The following is a 17,483-nucleotide window of genomic DNA, read 5'->3' on the forward strand; positions in this document are numbered from 1 at the left end:
GTCTTTGAGTTCTCTTAATCTCTAGCTATGCCCACTGTAACAGTCTCCTCTTGGATGCCTTTGGGTCAAGATGTAGAACTCTCAGCTCCTCCAGTGCCATGTCTGCCTGCAAGCTGCCATGCTTCCAACCATGAACTAAACCTCTGAAACTGTAAGGCAGACCCAGTGAAATGTTAGCCTTTATAAGAGATGCCTCAGTCATGGTGTCTGTTCACAGCAATAGAAATCCCAACTGAGAAGAAGTCAAGGGAGGAACTGCAGTAGCCAGCTACACTGCATCCAGTCAAGAGCAGCAGCCAGCCATACTGCATCCAGTCAAGAGCAATGAGAAATGAATTCATGCATGCATGCTTACTGATGTTTATTCTGCTTTTTATTATATAGCTCAGAATCTGTACCTAGAGAACACTGCCACCCATGGTGGAGGAATTGACCCACATTAATTAGAGTCATTCAGAAAACTCTCTCCCAGGCACGTGCACAGGACAAGTTGAGCTCGAGGATCGCTCACTGAGACTCACATGACTCTAGACTGTGTTAGGAGGACAGTGACAACTGAACATCTCATGCTCCCTCTAACAAAATGGCCCCCTGCCTCAAATCTGTCCAGATCATCTCCACTGACCTCCATGTTCTTTGGGGCTGCTGTCACTAAGGCTCCAGGAGTGTCTTGTGGATCTGGGCAATCTCTTTCAACTTCTCCTCCAGCTCCTGAGCCAGGGCCCGCAGTTCTTTGCCTGACTCTGATTTTGCTCCATCATATAAATCCATGGAGTCCCTTACAAGGGAATACATATCCATTGCGAGGAAGACACCTGCAGTGGCTGCATCCCTGATTCTAGCTTTTTTGGTCATTGCTAGAACAGTGCCTTTAAAGGCATTCTGCACCTGACTAGCGCGTGAGGCAGAGATTCTTCCAGAAGTCATGAGGCGTCTGGCATCTGCTACTAAGCGAGGGTTAGCTGTGGCTACCCTAATGGCCCGAATGTGTTTCCCCAAGGTTTTCAACTGTTTGATGACATTATAGATGGTTTTATCAAGTTTGAATGCATTCTGACCCATGACAAGAACTGTGTTCAGAGTGTCCATGGTGTCTGACATCAGGTCCTTGGCTTTAGCTTCATCTGACCACCTGCTTGTTTGCTCCACAATCTCAGTGGCAGTTCCTGTCACAGTAGCTACTGTCCCCAGCCCCAACCCAGTTGCTGAGAGCAGCAGACTGCCCCCTGCTGTCATAGGTGCCAGAGCTAGACCCAGGATGCTCAGGACTCCTGAGGCAACACTGGTGGAGTTGGTTACCACATTGGAGATGGTGCAGCCCCTGTGCACCTGGTCAAGGTGGTCAGCCAGAGCTCGGAGCTTCCTGATGTTTTCTTGTACCTTCCTTTTCAACTGAGGAAAAGCTTCTACAAACCTCTTCCTGTCCTGCAGTTCTTCTTGAAGACTGTCTTTGTCCTCCAAGGTGGGGAGTTCTAGGAGCAGCTTCAGAGCCTTATGCAATGCAGCTTCCTCATCTCTGTAACAGAAGAGGTCAGAGCATCAGGAAGACAGCCTGTCTCACTGTAAGATGGGCTCCCCTGTGATCTGTCTTGTCAAACCACAGACTTACAATATAAAACCAAGGGGAAGTATTTTACAGATGTGCAGGGCTTTGCATTCTACAAGGAACATTTGATGATCACAGATGCTGCCTGGTCCTTAGTCTGTAGGTGTCAGTGTGTGAAGCCATGTTAAGACACACTTTGTGACAGGCACATGGCAAAGGTACCCTTACTCAAGGTCTGTGCCATCACTATCAAAATATTTGCCTAGTGTGATCTCTGTAGATGAGAACAGGGATGTGGGATTACAGCAAAACTGAGGACATGCTGGGGGTCCCCTGGAGATTACCTGGACAGTTCAGCCTCTGCCACCAACACTTTCCAGGCTTCATCTTTGGCCAACAGGAGCTGCAGGTCTTTTCTGCTGACTGTGTCCTGTAGATACTCAGTGATGTCCTGGATGAATTGTCTCCTCAAGACTTGGGAAGATAAAGAATGAGGTCAGAGAACAGTATGGGAAAACATAAATGGTAAAGAGTGCATGACATTCTAACAGCCACTGTGTTCGGTATCTGCTGTTGGGTACCTGATGGAGCGTTGGGGAATGAGTCGTGACCTTAAATTCATATGTAAAAGGCTTAATGCCAGCCAGAGAAGGACCTTTAAGAAAGGGAAGTAATGAGGATCAGGTGATGTTTTAAATATACATCCCTAATTCATGGGAGTGTGGTATTTATAAGAAACAGAATAGATCTCATGTTTATAGTGTCATCTATCTGTCTATCCATCCATCCATCCATCCATCCATCCATCCATCCATCCATCCATCCATCCATCTCAGTGGTTTTCAACCTTCCTAATGCTGTGACACTTTATCACAGTTAATCATGTTGTACTGACCTCAATCCTAAAATTATTTTTGTCGCTACTTCATAACTATAATTTTGCTACTGTTATGAATTATAATGTAAACATCTGATAATTCTGATGGATTTTAGGGCAATCCTTATGAAAGTATCCTTTGACTCCCAAAGGAGTTACAACCCCAGATTGAGAGCTGCTATCTATCTACTTATTTATCACCAACCTCTGTGTCTCTGTGTCCCTTCCTTCCTGCACTCTCTATGCACACAGGAGAGGCTGTGTGCAGACTTTCAATTAGCAAGCTGCTGCTACCAAGCAGGAAGAGTGCCCGCACCACAGCCAACCTGCCATTTCCTCATGATGGGCTTTGGCTTTCACAACGGAGAGAAACAGAGGACTTTGTTCAAGACCTCAGTCTGTGAGATCACAGGATGGCAGCTTCAAAGGCTCATGCACCAGGGAGGTGTTATGGTGCTTTGCAATGAAATGAAATGTCCTCTGCTCTGAGCAATCCAAAGGTGAATCTTTCTGCCCTAGACAGTGACAACCTTGAAAGGATGACTTCCATCTTAAGGCTCTTGCATGTTAACAGTGACACCAGAGCTTGTGAATGGGACTTTCAACTCCTCAGAGAATTATGACATTGGTTTCTTATATTCAAGGAAAATAGAATTTTCATGTCAGAAAAGAAAGGCTAGCCGTGGTGGGTTGAATGGGATTGGCCCCCATAGGCTCATGTATCAGAGTGCTTGGTTCCCAGTTGGCTGACCTGCTCACAAACAGTGGCCTTGTTGGAAGAGGTGCATTACTGGGAATGGCCTTTGAGATTTCAAACTGCCAGGCCATTCCCAGCTTTCCTCTCTGTCTTTCTCTCTCTCTCTCTCTCTCTCTCTCTCTCTCTCTCTCTCTCTCTCTTTCTCTTCCTCCCTCCCCATTAAATGCTTTCTTGTTCATGTTGCCTTAGCCATGGTATCTTAGCACAGCAATAGGAAAGTAACTGAGACCGCAGTGGGCACCAGGGAGAAGGCTGTTGCTGTGACACACCTGACCATTCTGGCTCTGAAGGACTGTGGAAAGCTTAGAAACTCAGGAATTAGAAAGTGCTTAGATACTACATAGGGGTTAATGGGACATCCTAGTAGGAGCTGGGAAGGCAACAGTGCTGAGAGCAACGTGTAGGTCCATGGAGACCTAGCTCAGGAGGTCTCAAAGGGAAGTAACATTAGCAACTGTGCTAGAAAACATTTTGTGTTGTCAAAAACATCTGCTTTTTGCCTGTATTCTGAAGATTCCTGAGGCTAAACTGAAGAGTTTAAACTACTTTTGTTGGCAGAGGAGATTTCAAGACAGCCTAGTGTTGACTCTGCCTCTTTGTTCTAAGCAACTACTCTCATGCAGATCTACCACTAAGAAGAGGAAGCCAGTGAGCACTGTTTCCCTATGGCCTTGAATCAGCTCCTGCCTCCAGGTTTCTTACCTCTTTGACTTCCGGCCATGACTGTATTTGATGATAAACTGTCATGTGGAAATGGAAATGAAATGAACCCTTCATCCAAAGTTGCTTTTGTTCACAATGTTTAGTCACAGCAATAGAAGCCCTTGCTGCTACACCAGCTTTGGTGAGTTTCTGTGGGAGGGGAAGGACTCATTGACAGAAGCTGCCAAACATGTGACCCGGGTTTAAAGGAGACTCAGACAGTTTTCCTGTGTGGTGGGGTCTGGAGACTCCTCAGACACTGGAAGTTTCACTAATCCACATGGCCTGCTGCCTTCCACTTTCCCAGGCTGTCTTAACTCCTCTTGAGAGGCAAGGACAGGAGGACAGGATCTCTGAGCATGAACCCAAGACAGAGTCACAAAGGAGAACAACTTATACCCAGGTGCAGGAAAGTACCCTTAGTCTGTTTCAGGGAATCCCTTTCTGTCCTCAACTCAATGGGCTCTCAGTGTGGAGGCCCAAAGTTCTAGACCACACTGAGGAAACAGAGATAGAAGAGGAGTCAGTACCTCTGGAGGCCATGAGGGCTGCAGGGTCCTTGGTTTCTGAAGTGGGATCTCTCAAAGGTCTTCCTCACAGTTCTCTGTGTGTCCAGGCTAAAAGGAAGAGAAAAACAAACTGTGGGATGGAGTGGGGACAGCTGTAATGAAGGCTGGTGTCTCATTGTTGTCTCTGAATACCACAGCAAGTTATGTCAAAGGTGACTTTGCCCCTTCCCCTTCACCCCTCACCACCTATGACAGGTGAGCGACATGGCTCTGAGGTCATGAAAGCAGGAAGCTTTTGTTTGTTTTATTCTGTCCCCCCTCTAACTTGGGGTGGTTTGGTCAAGGAGACATGCCCTCTTCCCCTCCTTGACCCTTGCTTTGCCCTTAAGTCATGAGAGCTGGAGAGCTATCCCTGCCAATCATCAGCTGCAGCACTCAGAAGAGCTGGCTGTGCTTCTTTCCTGGACAGTCCAGCTGTCCATCACAGGTGATGGGGGTGTGGTGGAGTCAGAAGCTTCCCAGAAGTCCTTGTAAGGATCCAGTATTGATAGTGTACCAATAGCCAAAGGGCCTCCAAACAGACTAATGACTCATTGTAATGAACATTTGCAAAGAAAGATATGTGGACAAAAGGGTATTCTGTGTGACACACTGACAGTACAGCTTCCATGACAATGTGTGTGTGTTGCTATCTTATTTTATTCTCTTTTGGGGGAGATTGCAAGGGCAGAGCAAGGATCCAAAGGGGTAGGAAGATGAGTGGGATTGGGGTACATGATGTGAAATTCACAAAGAATCAATAAAAGTTTTTTTATTCCAGTTTTGGTTTTTTGTATGCTTTGTTTGTTTGTTTGTTTTAAAAGAGTGACTGACCTTGGGCCTTGGAGCTGCTGCTTAAGGAGTCAGTTCTGGGCCTCTCCTCAGTCTTCCATCCTCCTAGACAGCCCTGCTATCCTGTTAGATCCAAGGAAAACACAATCACCTGGAGATATGGTCGTGAGAAGGGACGGAATCTGCTCAAGAGAGATGGGAAGCAAGGCTCTGGCCCCTGGGGTGGGAACTGTGTGTAGCCATGATGCTCCGTGACATCATATAAAGGAATATGGAGCATGGGCATGTCTGCCCTGCTAGGGCCCATGCCTCTGCGAAGAAAAGAAACCCTGAGTCTCACGCTTGCTCTGTCCAGGGTCAAGATGACACCTTATTATAGTGCAGCAAGAAGGTCCTGACAGACACAGAAGCTGGTGCCTGGGACATGCTCTGAACCTTCCTAACCTCCTACTGTGCACTACATAAATCTCTTTCGGTAAAACATGTTTTCATAGCTGGGCAGTGGTGGCGCACACCTTTAATCCCAGCACTTGGGAGGCAGAGGCAGGTGGATTTCTGAGTTCGAGGCCAGCCTGGTCTACAGAGTGAGTTACAGGACAGCCAGGGCTACACAGAGAAACCCTGTCTCAAAAAACCAAAACCAAACCAAATCAAAACAAAACAAAACAACAACAACAAAAAAACACCATGTTTTCACAGGTAGCTGGTTATAACCTCAAAACATATTGAGGCACCTTTTATTGGTAAGAAAGAATCTTATTTCTTTGCCAAGTTCAGCTTTGCCTTCTATTCTTTGTCTATATATTTTCACATATGCAATCGACATAACTGGTTTCAGCTTTTTGCAGCAAATACCTAGACTCTCTTTCAGGCTTCCTATCCAAAGCCATGATCCTATGACAGGTTCTTTCTACTGCCCTAGGATCCCCATGGTGAGCCTTTTTCATCACAGAGAATAACCCTCACAGGCTCACTTGATGACACCAGTGTCCCTTTACCAAGATAGGAGAACACTGACTACACAGAAACCTATAGATCCTGTCATGTGGGGAGGAACGAGTGAGACCAGTCAGTGACAAGACACCCCTGTCAGGACACACAGAGCTTTCTTTTGGTCCCTTACCCACAGCTATCCCACCCAGTCCTAGGTCAATTAATGTTCAGCTGCTGGTCTTCACCTCGATTGCCACAGGTGCCTGCCTGCCTGCCCAGTGTAGAAGCCACGCTTCTGCCAGGCTGCCCTTCCTTCTTGACCTTGTTTCTTGAAGACATGACTTTCCAGACTTGGAGTCAGTAACACGATGACTGAGCAATCCAGTTGTTAGCAACTTGACACATGGAAGGTTGATGACAGGGTCTTGCCAAAGGCACCAGAATGATAAGAGAGCCTGTTGTCCCTACCTCTTGTGTTCCGTTTAATAGGCTACAGGAACCCAGAAGTTGTCAGGCAGAAAGAGTAGAATTTTGGGGGACCCTGTACTTCGGTGAAACATCTGCTCTCTGAGTTTCCTGTTTCTGTGTCACTCTGAGCTGGTGGGATAGCCCAGTGGTAAAGCATTTGTTCAGTGCATAAGTCCAGAGGACTGGTGTCAATTACCACAAAAGAAATGAAAGGAAATGAGAAAAGAAAGGCCAGGTCTCCCCCCAACTTCCCTTAAGCCTCCTACTAATCTGCTACTTAGAGCCTCTTAGGATGTGTGCAGCATGTGTGCCAGGAGGAAGTGTAGGAGGCCCCACCCCTTCCTTCTGATGGCCAGCTGGAAGCCCAGGCTGGGAGCCCCCCCTCTCTAGCTGTGCCCAAACTCTCCAAGTGGAGCAGGGTAGAGGCTCTCAGCAAGACTGGCTTCCCAGTGGCTGCAGCACATCTTCCTAGGGCTCAGGACAGAGTGAGCCTGAGAAGCTTTACCTCCCAGAAGCAAGTTTGCCCTGGACAGACATCCTTCTGTCTACTGCAGCTCCTCCCCCTTTCCGATCCCCTCCCCCACTGCCACCAGAAGCAGGGCTGCCCCACTATGCTGAGGCTCTTCCTTCATAGAGAATGTCACCCGTTTCCATGTAGTGCCAAGATCAACGGAGACAGCTTGGATGTGCCAGCCTGCTGCAGTCTAGGCTTTGGAGACATTCACTGGACATTGAGCCACTAGCTTCTGAGGACACAACCCCATTGAAGGGAAAGTGGAGATTTTAATAGAAAATATTTAAAGTTTCTAGGACTTTCTGTTTGTGCAGATACAGAAATCATTTTCCCTATTCCACCTGTGGTCTGGCCTTTGACCTTTTGGTTACTTGGCTCATAGCGCTGTGTCAGGAGCCATAATGGGACAAGCTAATAATTAGCAGATGATCATCCTGAAATGCTTGCCTTGGATTATTATATAATCTGTGACGAGTGTGCTCCATCCAGCAAGGCTGTGGAGACGTAATTTTAGGAAAGATTCCTGCTATTAATAAGCTTTTCCTATTATTATTATTATTATTATTATTATTATTATTATTAAACATATATGACAATCACTAAGCAATAGCACACTCCTTTGTAGCAGATCTCTGCAGATCCATGAAGATGTACTGTCTTGTAGTGATGTTATATAGACAAATAGATGATTTCTTAAGTCTTAATGAAGATCCTATAAGAATTCCTAAAATTATATCAATGATTATTAAGCTCTTTTATAACGGGACTGCTATTAAGTCCCTCACGCATAGTCAAAACTGCAATGAGAACTCTGCAAGTCTCCGGAATGTTATCAGTTAATTGCCCCAGAGAGATAGTAACCAGACTTTCTCCTGCTCAGAGCACATTCCAAGGTCACTAATAGGGAATTCACAATTTATTATAGGTACCAGGACAGAAGAGAAAATATTGCCTGGGTTTATCTATACAAAACTTCACGAATTTCTTAAGTTATAGTTTCAAACTTTCTGCAAACCTGTGGAGCTAGACAGGTGATGAATGTCTAGCTAGATAATTACTCTTAATGGGTATTCATGTAAACATTCTGTGTTGTAAACTTCTATTTCAATTTATGATTTGAATCTTGGTGTGAACTTGTGATGAACTTTGTAACATGTGACCATGTACTCTGAATGATGTACTGAAGACAAAGACAAAGAAGAACTTAGTTAGTGAGTTAGTGAGTTAGTGAGTTAGTGAGTTAGTGAGTTAGTGAGTTAGTGAGTTAGTGAGTTAGTTAGGAGCCGGTTGTCCTTTCCTTTTCTTCTCCCCTGCCTAGAATTTTTCTCCCTTAGAATTTTTACTTTGTTAGAATCTTTTCTTCCCCACTCAGGACTTTTCCACCTTTCCCCTCAGATAGCTGCACAGGATACCTTTTACACTTAATTAAATCTATAGCAACTTTTTAAAGTGTCTTTTCTTCCTGAGACCTCAGATTAGCAGAGCCCAGCAGTTCCTGCTGAGATAGAACAAAGGCCACATTGCCTAATCCTCTGCTGTTAGGCTGCAGGTGTTAATCACCCTAGCCTGCAGTCTCTTATCCTCAGAAGTTTTTAGGATAGCATAAGGCTATTTACTTAACCCCTTGCTAGTTTTAGGGCTGGGATGCAAGTGCCAGTTTCTGGCCACAGGATCGTGGATGGCAGGTCATCTACAGTAGCATAGGAAGTGAACTTTTTCTAGCATAGATAAGTAAAACTTTTATTACAGCAACCCTAAAAGTCTTGTCAGGCTCAAGGCCTTACCCTGAATCTCGTAAGACCTAAGTCATACCCCCTGCTGACGCTCTTCCACCTTCCATCCCCCCACCTCCCACCCCCCCCCCCCCCCCCCCCCCCCCCCCCCCCGACTGCCTCAAGAAGACCGGACAGGAGGAGAAGAAGAAACAGCTTCTCCCCTCTTACCCACGCAGGGGCTGGCTCCCAGCAGTGTTGAATATGTGGTTATCAACTGTTCCCTCCCTGCCTCACACTGTCACATTACTGTCCTCCTTCACCACTCCTCACAGGCTGGGCACAGTCCAGGGGAGGCAGGCCAGCCACCTACCTGCTCAGCCTGTTTCATGGCATCCTCAAATGACTCAGGTTCCTCCAGCCCTTTCAGAGACACATGCTGAGACACACAGTGTGTGGCACAGCTCCTGGGCACCTTGTATCTCCCATATCAGTCAACATTTGTCTTATCTGATCTTGGTGGCAATATGTATGCAGGACCAACCTGAGGGTGCACAGGACTCATGGACCTGTTCTTGGAGCAGTGGGCTCTGGGTCCTGCCTGCCTTCCTCTACAGCCCTCACATTCTCCATTTCCAAAGAAGTGGAGATCCCCAACAGCCACCTTCCCCTGGGAGCTGGCTGGCCAGGTCTCAGGCAGTCCTTGAGCAGAGCCCTGGGAAGCTTGGTGATCTCATCTGAGAGGTCTCCACCCTTTCTTGAGCTTACAGCAGAGAGGGAGAGAGCTCTTCCAACAACCAGACCCCATCTTGGCTGCAAGTCTAGACTGTATCCTGACCTGAGGTCTAACCTTGATCATCTCTCACTTCAAGAGGTCCCCAACTTACCAGAAAATCTTCCTGTGGCTGAGGAGGAAGGGAACACAGCCGTCCTTTCCGTGTGTATCAGCTCACTAGCAGAACATCAGGGCCCCAGTAAGAAGCAGCTGCCTGCTGGTTGTACACAGACACCGAAAGTGAAAGTCCCACCGTCTGGAGCCAAGTCTGACTTACACAATAGAATGGCCACTTGTAGGGAACCACCCAAATCCCACCCTCCTGGCTGACCATGGAACAACCGTAGCTCCACATCCCATGCCCTTCTCAATCCCTGACAGCTGGTTGGGACTTCTCTGTGAAGTTGAGGAAGAAAGAACTGCCATCACAGATTGAGAGACACTCCCTAGATCACCCCCTAAGTGACCCAGATCTGCTCACTCACAATGTCAGCAGAAAGCTTCTCCCTCCTCCTTCACCTCGGCTGTCCCTCATCCTGGAGTCTCTTGTGCAGACAGTGGTGATGTTGTGTCCAGCATGCCTGGCACCTGGAAATCTGTCTACATGGCTTCTTCTGTCTCAAGCCCAGGTTCTGCATCTGGAGCCATCATGCACTGCTTCCTCTCAGATTCTCCCAGCATCCTCCACAACACCCTCCTCTGGTCCATTCTTGTCTCTTACAGTACTTGAGTTCCAAGTCCACGGCTTTGCCAAATCTCTTGTCTCTATGTTCACTTAGCTTGGAGGCTGTTGAAAAGATCTCCTCTTCTCTTAAGCAAGGCTGGATGCAGGGACCAACTGGCCGTTACATCAAGATGGACATCATGTCATATTATGTTCTTGGGGTTTGATGGCCATCTTAATCTAGCTTCTCAGGGAAGGATAGCAAGTGACCTTGGGTCTTTAAGCTACTGCTGGCATCTCTTTTAACTTACTATATGTTTGGAGTTTTATAGTCATTTCTGAGAAAGAAAACATCTCAGAGTTTTATCAAATCTACACTTTTCACCGTTGATAATAGGGGCTGTGCTATGATTTTTTTTTTTTTTTTTGAGGTGGGAACAGGTGGGCTGAGAGGTAAGGTCTGTTATACCACAGCTCAGGGACCAGCGGAGACTCAATCCATATTCAGACAGTAGACACTTGTGCACACACGTCTTTCCTATCATTGTCATCATTTTTTTTTTTCTGTAGCTGTTCATGTTCCCACTTTCCCCACTTTTCTCAGCGTAGCATTATCTTGGTCATGAGAGGACATCACAGAGAGAGGTGGCACCATGACAGTGTCCATGAAAGCTGTGCTGTCCATGGGCTGGCAACGATGGAGCCCTCCTGATCAGGGCATAGAATGAACTGGAACGTTAATACACTCCTGAATAGAGTCAGGGTGGGGCTGCAGGACCCTGCTACAGATTGATCTGAAAGAGACAAATAAGAATCTCCACCTCCAAGTTCACAAGCACAGCCCATCCCTCAGCGACATGCCAAAAAATGTCACCCAGGATGCCTGCCACCTCAGAGGTGGGGATGCTGATAACACCTTTGGTCCAGAGGTGATAGCAGCCAATGGGAAAGTGATCTTAATGCAATGGGAAGCAACCTGCAGTGGCTTTGGGAGGCAGAGGATGAACACCAGCACTACCTGGGAGACTGCCTGGGTATGGCAGGGATAGCCTGATATTGCTGTCTGGATACCAGACTCGTGCTCAGGAAGAACCTGTTTGTCTTTGCTCATATAGTATATCAGACTCTGAATAAGGTGGAAACTTCAGGGAAATTTAGAACTAAGTATATGACAAAAGTGTTGGGCCCATGACTGTAGAGTTCCCGGGTTGCAGTGCAGATAACACTGCCCTCTCCATGATGCATACACAATGATCAGGAACATTAGATACGGTTATGGAGTGGACACAGGAATTCTCTGGTTGTAGTGGGGCTAGAAATGGACTCAGATGCTGGCATTGACCTGGATGACTCTAAGTACTGGGGGATTTGTTACTGAGCTTCAGTCAGAGTGAGGAGGAAGCCTCAACCCCAGTGGATTCCCACACAGATGGAATGAAAGGGCAGGTGGTTAAGTGAGGGCTAGGGAGTGATCACAACAGGCAGCAAAGGGCAGGGGCACAAATATAGTCATCAGTCACCCAGGAGGGCTGGCCAGTGTCACTGTCATGCCACAGCCTGGCCTTGAAATCCATGGAACTTGACTTGAGCAACCAGGGGTAGGATGACCACAAAGTATGGAGTTGTCACGTGATCCAGTCATCCCAATTCTGAGCAAGCGTGAAAAGGACAGAGAGACATTTGACACCCACTTGTAGTAACGTGACCAATGCTGTGGTCTCGAGTTTTCTGCTTTCTCCCTCTCAGGGTGTCCAGACCCATTGCACACAGGGCTGGAAGATGAAGTAGAGTCCAGAACTGGCAGGATCCTAGTCTGATTGGGAGTGCGGGGGTGGGGACAAAGGCCTTCTCTGAGGATCTTAGTGTCTGATGATCTTCAATGAATCAGCTCTCTGGGATGATCTTAGCTTGTGCATACTTCTTTATTCAGGATGGGTTTGAATGCATACACATTATTGGGGGTGAACCAAGGGTTATATAGTCTTGGGGAAGGGGGTGAGAATATCCAGTGAGGGAAAATGTCTTTGGCTGAAAGCTAAGGTTCTGAGATGCCTCCTTAGCATGGGGAGGCCTTCCCATTCTAGGCTACATGACTGACTACCTGTGACTGTCTGGTTTGGGGTCGCCACACTCTGACGCAAGCACAGAAATGGGGAGGGAGCTTGTTCTACTCCTGCTGGTGTCAGAAGAAGATTTTAAATCTCAAGTTTTGAGACTTCCTGGGTTTGAATATGCTCTACCTCCATAGTTCATGCCAGTCCTTCTGGTGATATGGTCCACGTGCCCTACACCCTAGGGCCCAGGAAGCATTGAAAGTGTAATCAACATCTCCAGCAGGGAGACAGTAGAATGTGTCCATAGAGACCATTCGAACACAGAGCAGTTGCTATGATCAATGATTTTAAAAGAACTGTGTTGGAAAAATCTTTGTGCAGTGTGTAAAGGTTGTCTCTGTATTAGTCAAATGCTGATCTCTGTACTGGCAGAGAGTTGAGGACACGCCGGACTTTGGTATTGTTATTTTTATGTCTTAGTGATTAGTAAACATTCTCCATCACCTTCTAATTGGTTTAATAAAGAGCTGACAGCCCATTCCAGGCAGGAGAGGAGAGGTGAGATTTGTGGTCACGCTCCACCTCCACAGTTCCATGCCAGTTCTTCTGGTGATATGGTCCACGTGCCCTACACTCTAGGGCCCAGGGAGCATTGCAAATGTAACCAGCATCTCCATGAGTGACAGAACCTCAGGAAAGAATCAGGAGCCGGGATTCTATAGCCAGACATGGAGGAAGAAACAGGTGCCGGAACTAAGGAGAGGTAATGATCCACGGGGCAGGATGTAGACTAGTATAATCAGGTTAATTTAAGTTATACGAGCTAATTGGGAAGTAGCCTAAGTTAAGGCCAATCTTTCATATTAGTAAAAAGTGTCCATGTCATTACTTGGGCTGCTGGTGAGTTACCACAGTCCTACGATAATTCGTGTCCAACGAGAGGGCATGTATATCCAAACTTAGAGCCTGAGAAAAGTTCCGGGTGGAAACCAGGGGGAAAGTTTCCCTAGCAGTCGCTTGCCACTCTGAGCTCAGAAAGGGGCTGGTCCAGTTAAGAGAGAGCCTCAGTGAATGGCCTGCAGGTGAGCAACCTCCCAGGCTGCAGCCCACAGGGTCACACACGCCTGGCACCACATGAACCCAGCATGTGAGCCCTGGAAAGGTCTAAGGAGCAGTGCTGCTGTGTGGGCTGGCAGATAGTAGCTGCAGCCAGAGTTGGGTGGAAGATAGAACCCGTGAGCTGGCAGCACAGTGGATGGAATAGGTCCCAACGAACAGAAACTGGGGTTTTTCCAGTCACTGCTAAGCTGCAGGACTGCCCTTTACCTGTGGAATGGCTGGGGCAGAGCCAGCAGCTAATGCCACATGCTAAGCTGAACAGCTCAGGATGCAAAAGAAATCCAAGCCCAAAATGAAAAGCTCAAGCCCTACATTTCTGAAAGTGTAATGTGTTAAATTTGAAAATAGTAAAAGAGAAAAGAAACTGGGTATAGACAATAATAGAAAAAATAATTAGTTTGCATATGATAAAGTGAAGTCTCTGAAGGAAGGAGTTAGAGAAATTTTTTAAAAAAATCTGTGTTAAAAATAAAAAAACCCCGCAATGACTTTGGATCTGGTATAATTTTGTTTCCATTATCAGCATACAAATAATTATATTTTTGGTAATAATTACAATTTTATATCTCCTCTTAAAGATCAGAATAAGATAGATTTAGAGAAGGAGAAAACTGAAAAATTAAATGCTGGAGTGGAGGCAATAGAAAAGAGATTGGAAAATCCTTTGACTCAAAATAAAAGCGCGGCAGAGGAATCCAATCTAAAGCCTATATCGCCACCTTGTGACAAGATTGCAGAATGGCAGCCCATAGAGACGCTAGATAAAGAGGGTTCAATTGTGAACCAACACAATCAGATTAGATTGCTATTTATATGGTTATATTTTATATCGTTAAGGGTCAAGTGCTAGATGAAGGACAATATGCCAAGTTAAGAACACAGATTCTGTTTGATGATGCCACCTTAGAGCAATGTCATACAATAAGTTATGTGTTTGATTCTGTAGAGTTTGGAGACTGAAAGTATGCAGATAGGCTACAACATCATACAACTGATTCATACTCAAGATTTCAATTTGCTTTGGCCTTGAGTTCTAAAAAGGCTGATTCTGAAATTTCACATTTATTTAAAGTGATGGCAATCTTAGAGATGGCTTTGCAGATTGAAACTGATGATACTCCAGTTTATATATTTATTAGAATACAACAATATTTTAGACATTGTGGCATGAAACATATTACAGGTATATCTCACGATCCTACAGGTCAAGCAATTGTGGAAAAATCTAGCCATACCTTCAAAGATATGTTCATAAAACAGAAGGGGGATATGGGATCTGCCAGAAATAGATTAAATAATGCTTAATTGACTTTAAATATTTTAAATGTCACAAGTAGCACAGTAGCTGAAAAACACTAGATTCTGGAAAAGGCTTCTGCATTAGATCAGCCTATATATATGATAACCTCAGAATGGAAGTCAGGAAGTATGTTGCATTGGGAAGAGGATGTGTTTTTGTTTCAATGGGAATCGAGAAGCTGTGGATTCCCTCAAAAATTAATTAAGAATAGATATGACCATGGAAGACCTCCTGAAAATCTTGGCTGTGACTTGGAGAATGGAACAACAGGTGACATGAATGCTGATCCCTCTACATGGGAACAGCTCTGTGACTGGCTGAGACATGAATGTCTCTGCATAGCCACACATCTTATTGGCTACTGGGTCCTCATGACTTATTATTACATGCCAGCCTATGTGGCATGGATGGGGACTTATATTATAGTTTAGCTGTACAGTCCAAATGGACCTATAAAGTTTGGTGCCTTTCACCTGCTCAAACATAGAGCAGAGAATCATCTTCAGCTGATTTGTGTACACTGTACACTCCATATTGTGTTAGTGTAGAAAACTGTATCACCTTTAAAAGTTTGTGTGTTTTCAGACCAGAAGGACCAGACACCAGTGAAGACAAGACAAGCAGTCTAGGCAATCTAGTCTCACAGTCTGCTCCAGTCCTACACTTTCCCATTCCACAGAGACTAGACAGCAAGTGGCACAGCTAGCTCTCCCAGGACTTGGCAAATATATCAGTTTTCTTAGGGCCCCAGAAGATGCCATTGACCCTAGACAGCAGGAAGCAGTTTTAAGAGAGCAACACCCCCATTCCTAAGAGGTGCATTTGGTCATTTGGAGGATGAATATATATATATATATATATATATATATATATATATATATACATATGTATATATATATACATATATATACGCACACACACAAAAGGTAATATATAAGGAATTGTACTTATGCAACTAATCTAAGAAATGCAAGTTAGTAGTCAGTCAATCAGACTTCTGGTTTATTCATGGTTCACTCACATGAATAAACATTTTTAAAGAGATGTTTTGACAATAAAAGGCTTTTCTGACAGTGAGACAGGTCTGCTCCTGGCAGCACCCCCAATCTACTTCAAAGAAGATGGTGGCTATCAATGAATCTGCATATGGAGTTTGCATCAAATGTGACAAAGCTAACCATTGGGCATAAAACTGCCCTTGCCTCAATTGCTGACAGCACGCTGTCCAAGCTGAGGACAAGCAGCATGTAAGGAAGTTAACTACCAAACATTGCCAAGACAAGTTAGGCCAGTCCTTCATAATTCCCACTTTACAGAAAAGTCTGTCAGATATTCTAGGCCTATGGACGAAGATGGATGCTTCAGCATTGCAGGGGATTCTTGGGTGACTGACCAGGCAGCCATCAGTCTCTGGTCATTCCAGTTTATTCAGGTAATATTTATCCTTCTCAGGTCTCTGATGGGGCTGAAGACCAGACAGTTACAGTCTCACATGTACGCTTAAGTTGTTTAGGATTTAAAAAGATAATTTAAGGTCTAAAAACATGTTTTTAGGTTGGTAAATGTAAGTTATGATAGAAAGTGATTTAGGTACACAACTTTGGACTCACCAAGATGGAACAGAGAGTAGTTTCTCCAAGTTACAAAATACAAGTAAACTAAATATTGTGAATGTAATTCTTTTTTTTTTTTTTAAAGAATTACTTGTTTTATGTATATGAGTACACTGTAGCTGTCTTCAGACACACCAGAAGAGGGCATCAGATCCCATTACAGATGCCTCTCCAGGCCTGGAGAAAGAGGCTAGTGCTCCTGGGGGTGGGGTTGGGGGTGTCACTGAGAGGGTGGCCTTGTCACTAAGTGTGAGGGTATTCTTATTCCACAGTGTTCTTTCTTTCTTCTAGGAGAGGGTTAGCTGTAGTCACTTCTGGAGGTGGGTGTGAGAAATCTCCACCCAGGAAATGGTCTTTCATAACAGGGTCATGGTTTATTGTTTCTGCAGATTTGGGACCCAATAGAACAGCCACGGCTAACTGCTTAGTGGCATCTTTGCTTAGGATGAGAGTGGCAGAGGAGGCGAGGTGCTGTCGGGACCCCCTTACTCTGTGGATCCTATTTTCACAGTGGGTAGAGAAGGGTTCCATTAACTCTTGGAATATGTGAACAAGTGTCAGGGATCCTGCTTTTTACAGCGCCCCAAGTGCCATCTGGGCTTCTCATTCAACGCCAAGAATCTTTTCTTGGCGAGACACTCTGGGTGGGGCGCCCTCTGTGTGTGTGTGTGTGTGTGTGTAAGGTGTAGGACTGGCCTCACCTGCGCAGCGTTGACTACCGGGGGTGAGCCACTTGGGGCACCTCCATGTCTTCTGTAGTCCAACAATTCAGTTCCAGCTCTTCCTGCATTAACTCCATGGCTGTTACAAGGCTCCACTGCAGTCGCAGCTCCCCCGAACCCCTCTCTCTTTAAATATGTCGCCCATCTATGACGTCAAAGTGCGACGCTGAGACGTCACCGGTTGCCAAGCCGACTCCAGGTCGTTGCTGCCAGGTCTTGGAGCCAGGCAGCAGCTACTTATTGCGGCTCTTGGCGCTCCAGCATAGTGAAAAGGATAGGGGTGAAATTCATACGCCCGTTTGTCCAGATTTTTTTCTTTCACTCATTGTAAGAGGCAAAAGGTCCTGAAGGCTTCACTCTATTTTCTTGAAAAATGGGACTTGCAAG

The 17,483-nt window shown here is 45.7% G+C and overlaps 2 protein-coding genes across 5 annotated transcripts in view; one reads left to right on the forward strand and one right to left on the reverse strand.

The window, feature by feature from the left end:
• Positions 1-355: 355 nt before the first annotated feature.
• LOC117719070 (apolipoprotein L3-like) lies at positions 356-17,221 on the reverse strand. 4 transcript variants are annotated; one of them, XM_076911571.1, is made up of 7 exons: positions 17,076-17,221; positions 10,110-11,082; positions 9,737-9,841; positions 5,265-5,345; positions 4,413-4,499; positions 1,891-2,020; positions 356-1,516 (listed from the first exon to the last, which is right to left on the reverse strand). In XM_076911571.1, exons 5-7 carry the CDS (start codon positions 4,423-4,425, stop codon positions 652-654), a joined length of 1,008 nt encoding a protein of 335 aa, XP_076767686.1. In that variant the 5' UTR covers positions 4,426-4,499; positions 5,265-5,345; positions 9,737-9,841; positions 10,110-11,082; positions 17,076-17,221; the 3' UTR covers positions 356-651. The 4 variants fall into 4 exon arrangements, with proteins under 4 accessions (XP_076767686.1, XP_034373051.1, XP_076767687.1 ...); XM_034517160.2 differs by lacking the exons at positions 10,110-11,082; positions 17,076-17,221 and having other exon boundaries at positions 9,737-9,894; XM_076911572.1 differs by lacking the exons at positions 9,737-9,841; positions 10,110-11,082; positions 17,076-17,221 and adding an exon at positions 9,223-9,286.
• Positions 12,955-17,483, forward strand: part of LOC117719271 (apolipoprotein L3-like) — a 33,771-nt gene continuing 29,242 nt past the window's right edge. Inside the window, exon 1 of the mRNA XM_034517420.2 lies at positions 12,955-13,105. The gene's annotated coding sequence lies outside the window, so the exon portion shown is untranslated. The remainder of the gene's footprint in view (positions 13,106-17,483) is intronic.

Source organism: Arvicanthis niloticus, chromosome 13 (genome assembly GCF_011762505.2).
Source record: "Arvicanthis niloticus isolate mArvNil1 chromosome 13, mArvNil1.pat.X, whole genome shotgun sequence".
NCBI classification, from domain to species: domain Eukaryota; kingdom Metazoa; phylum Chordata; class Mammalia; order Rodentia; family Muridae; genus Arvicanthis; species Arvicanthis niloticus.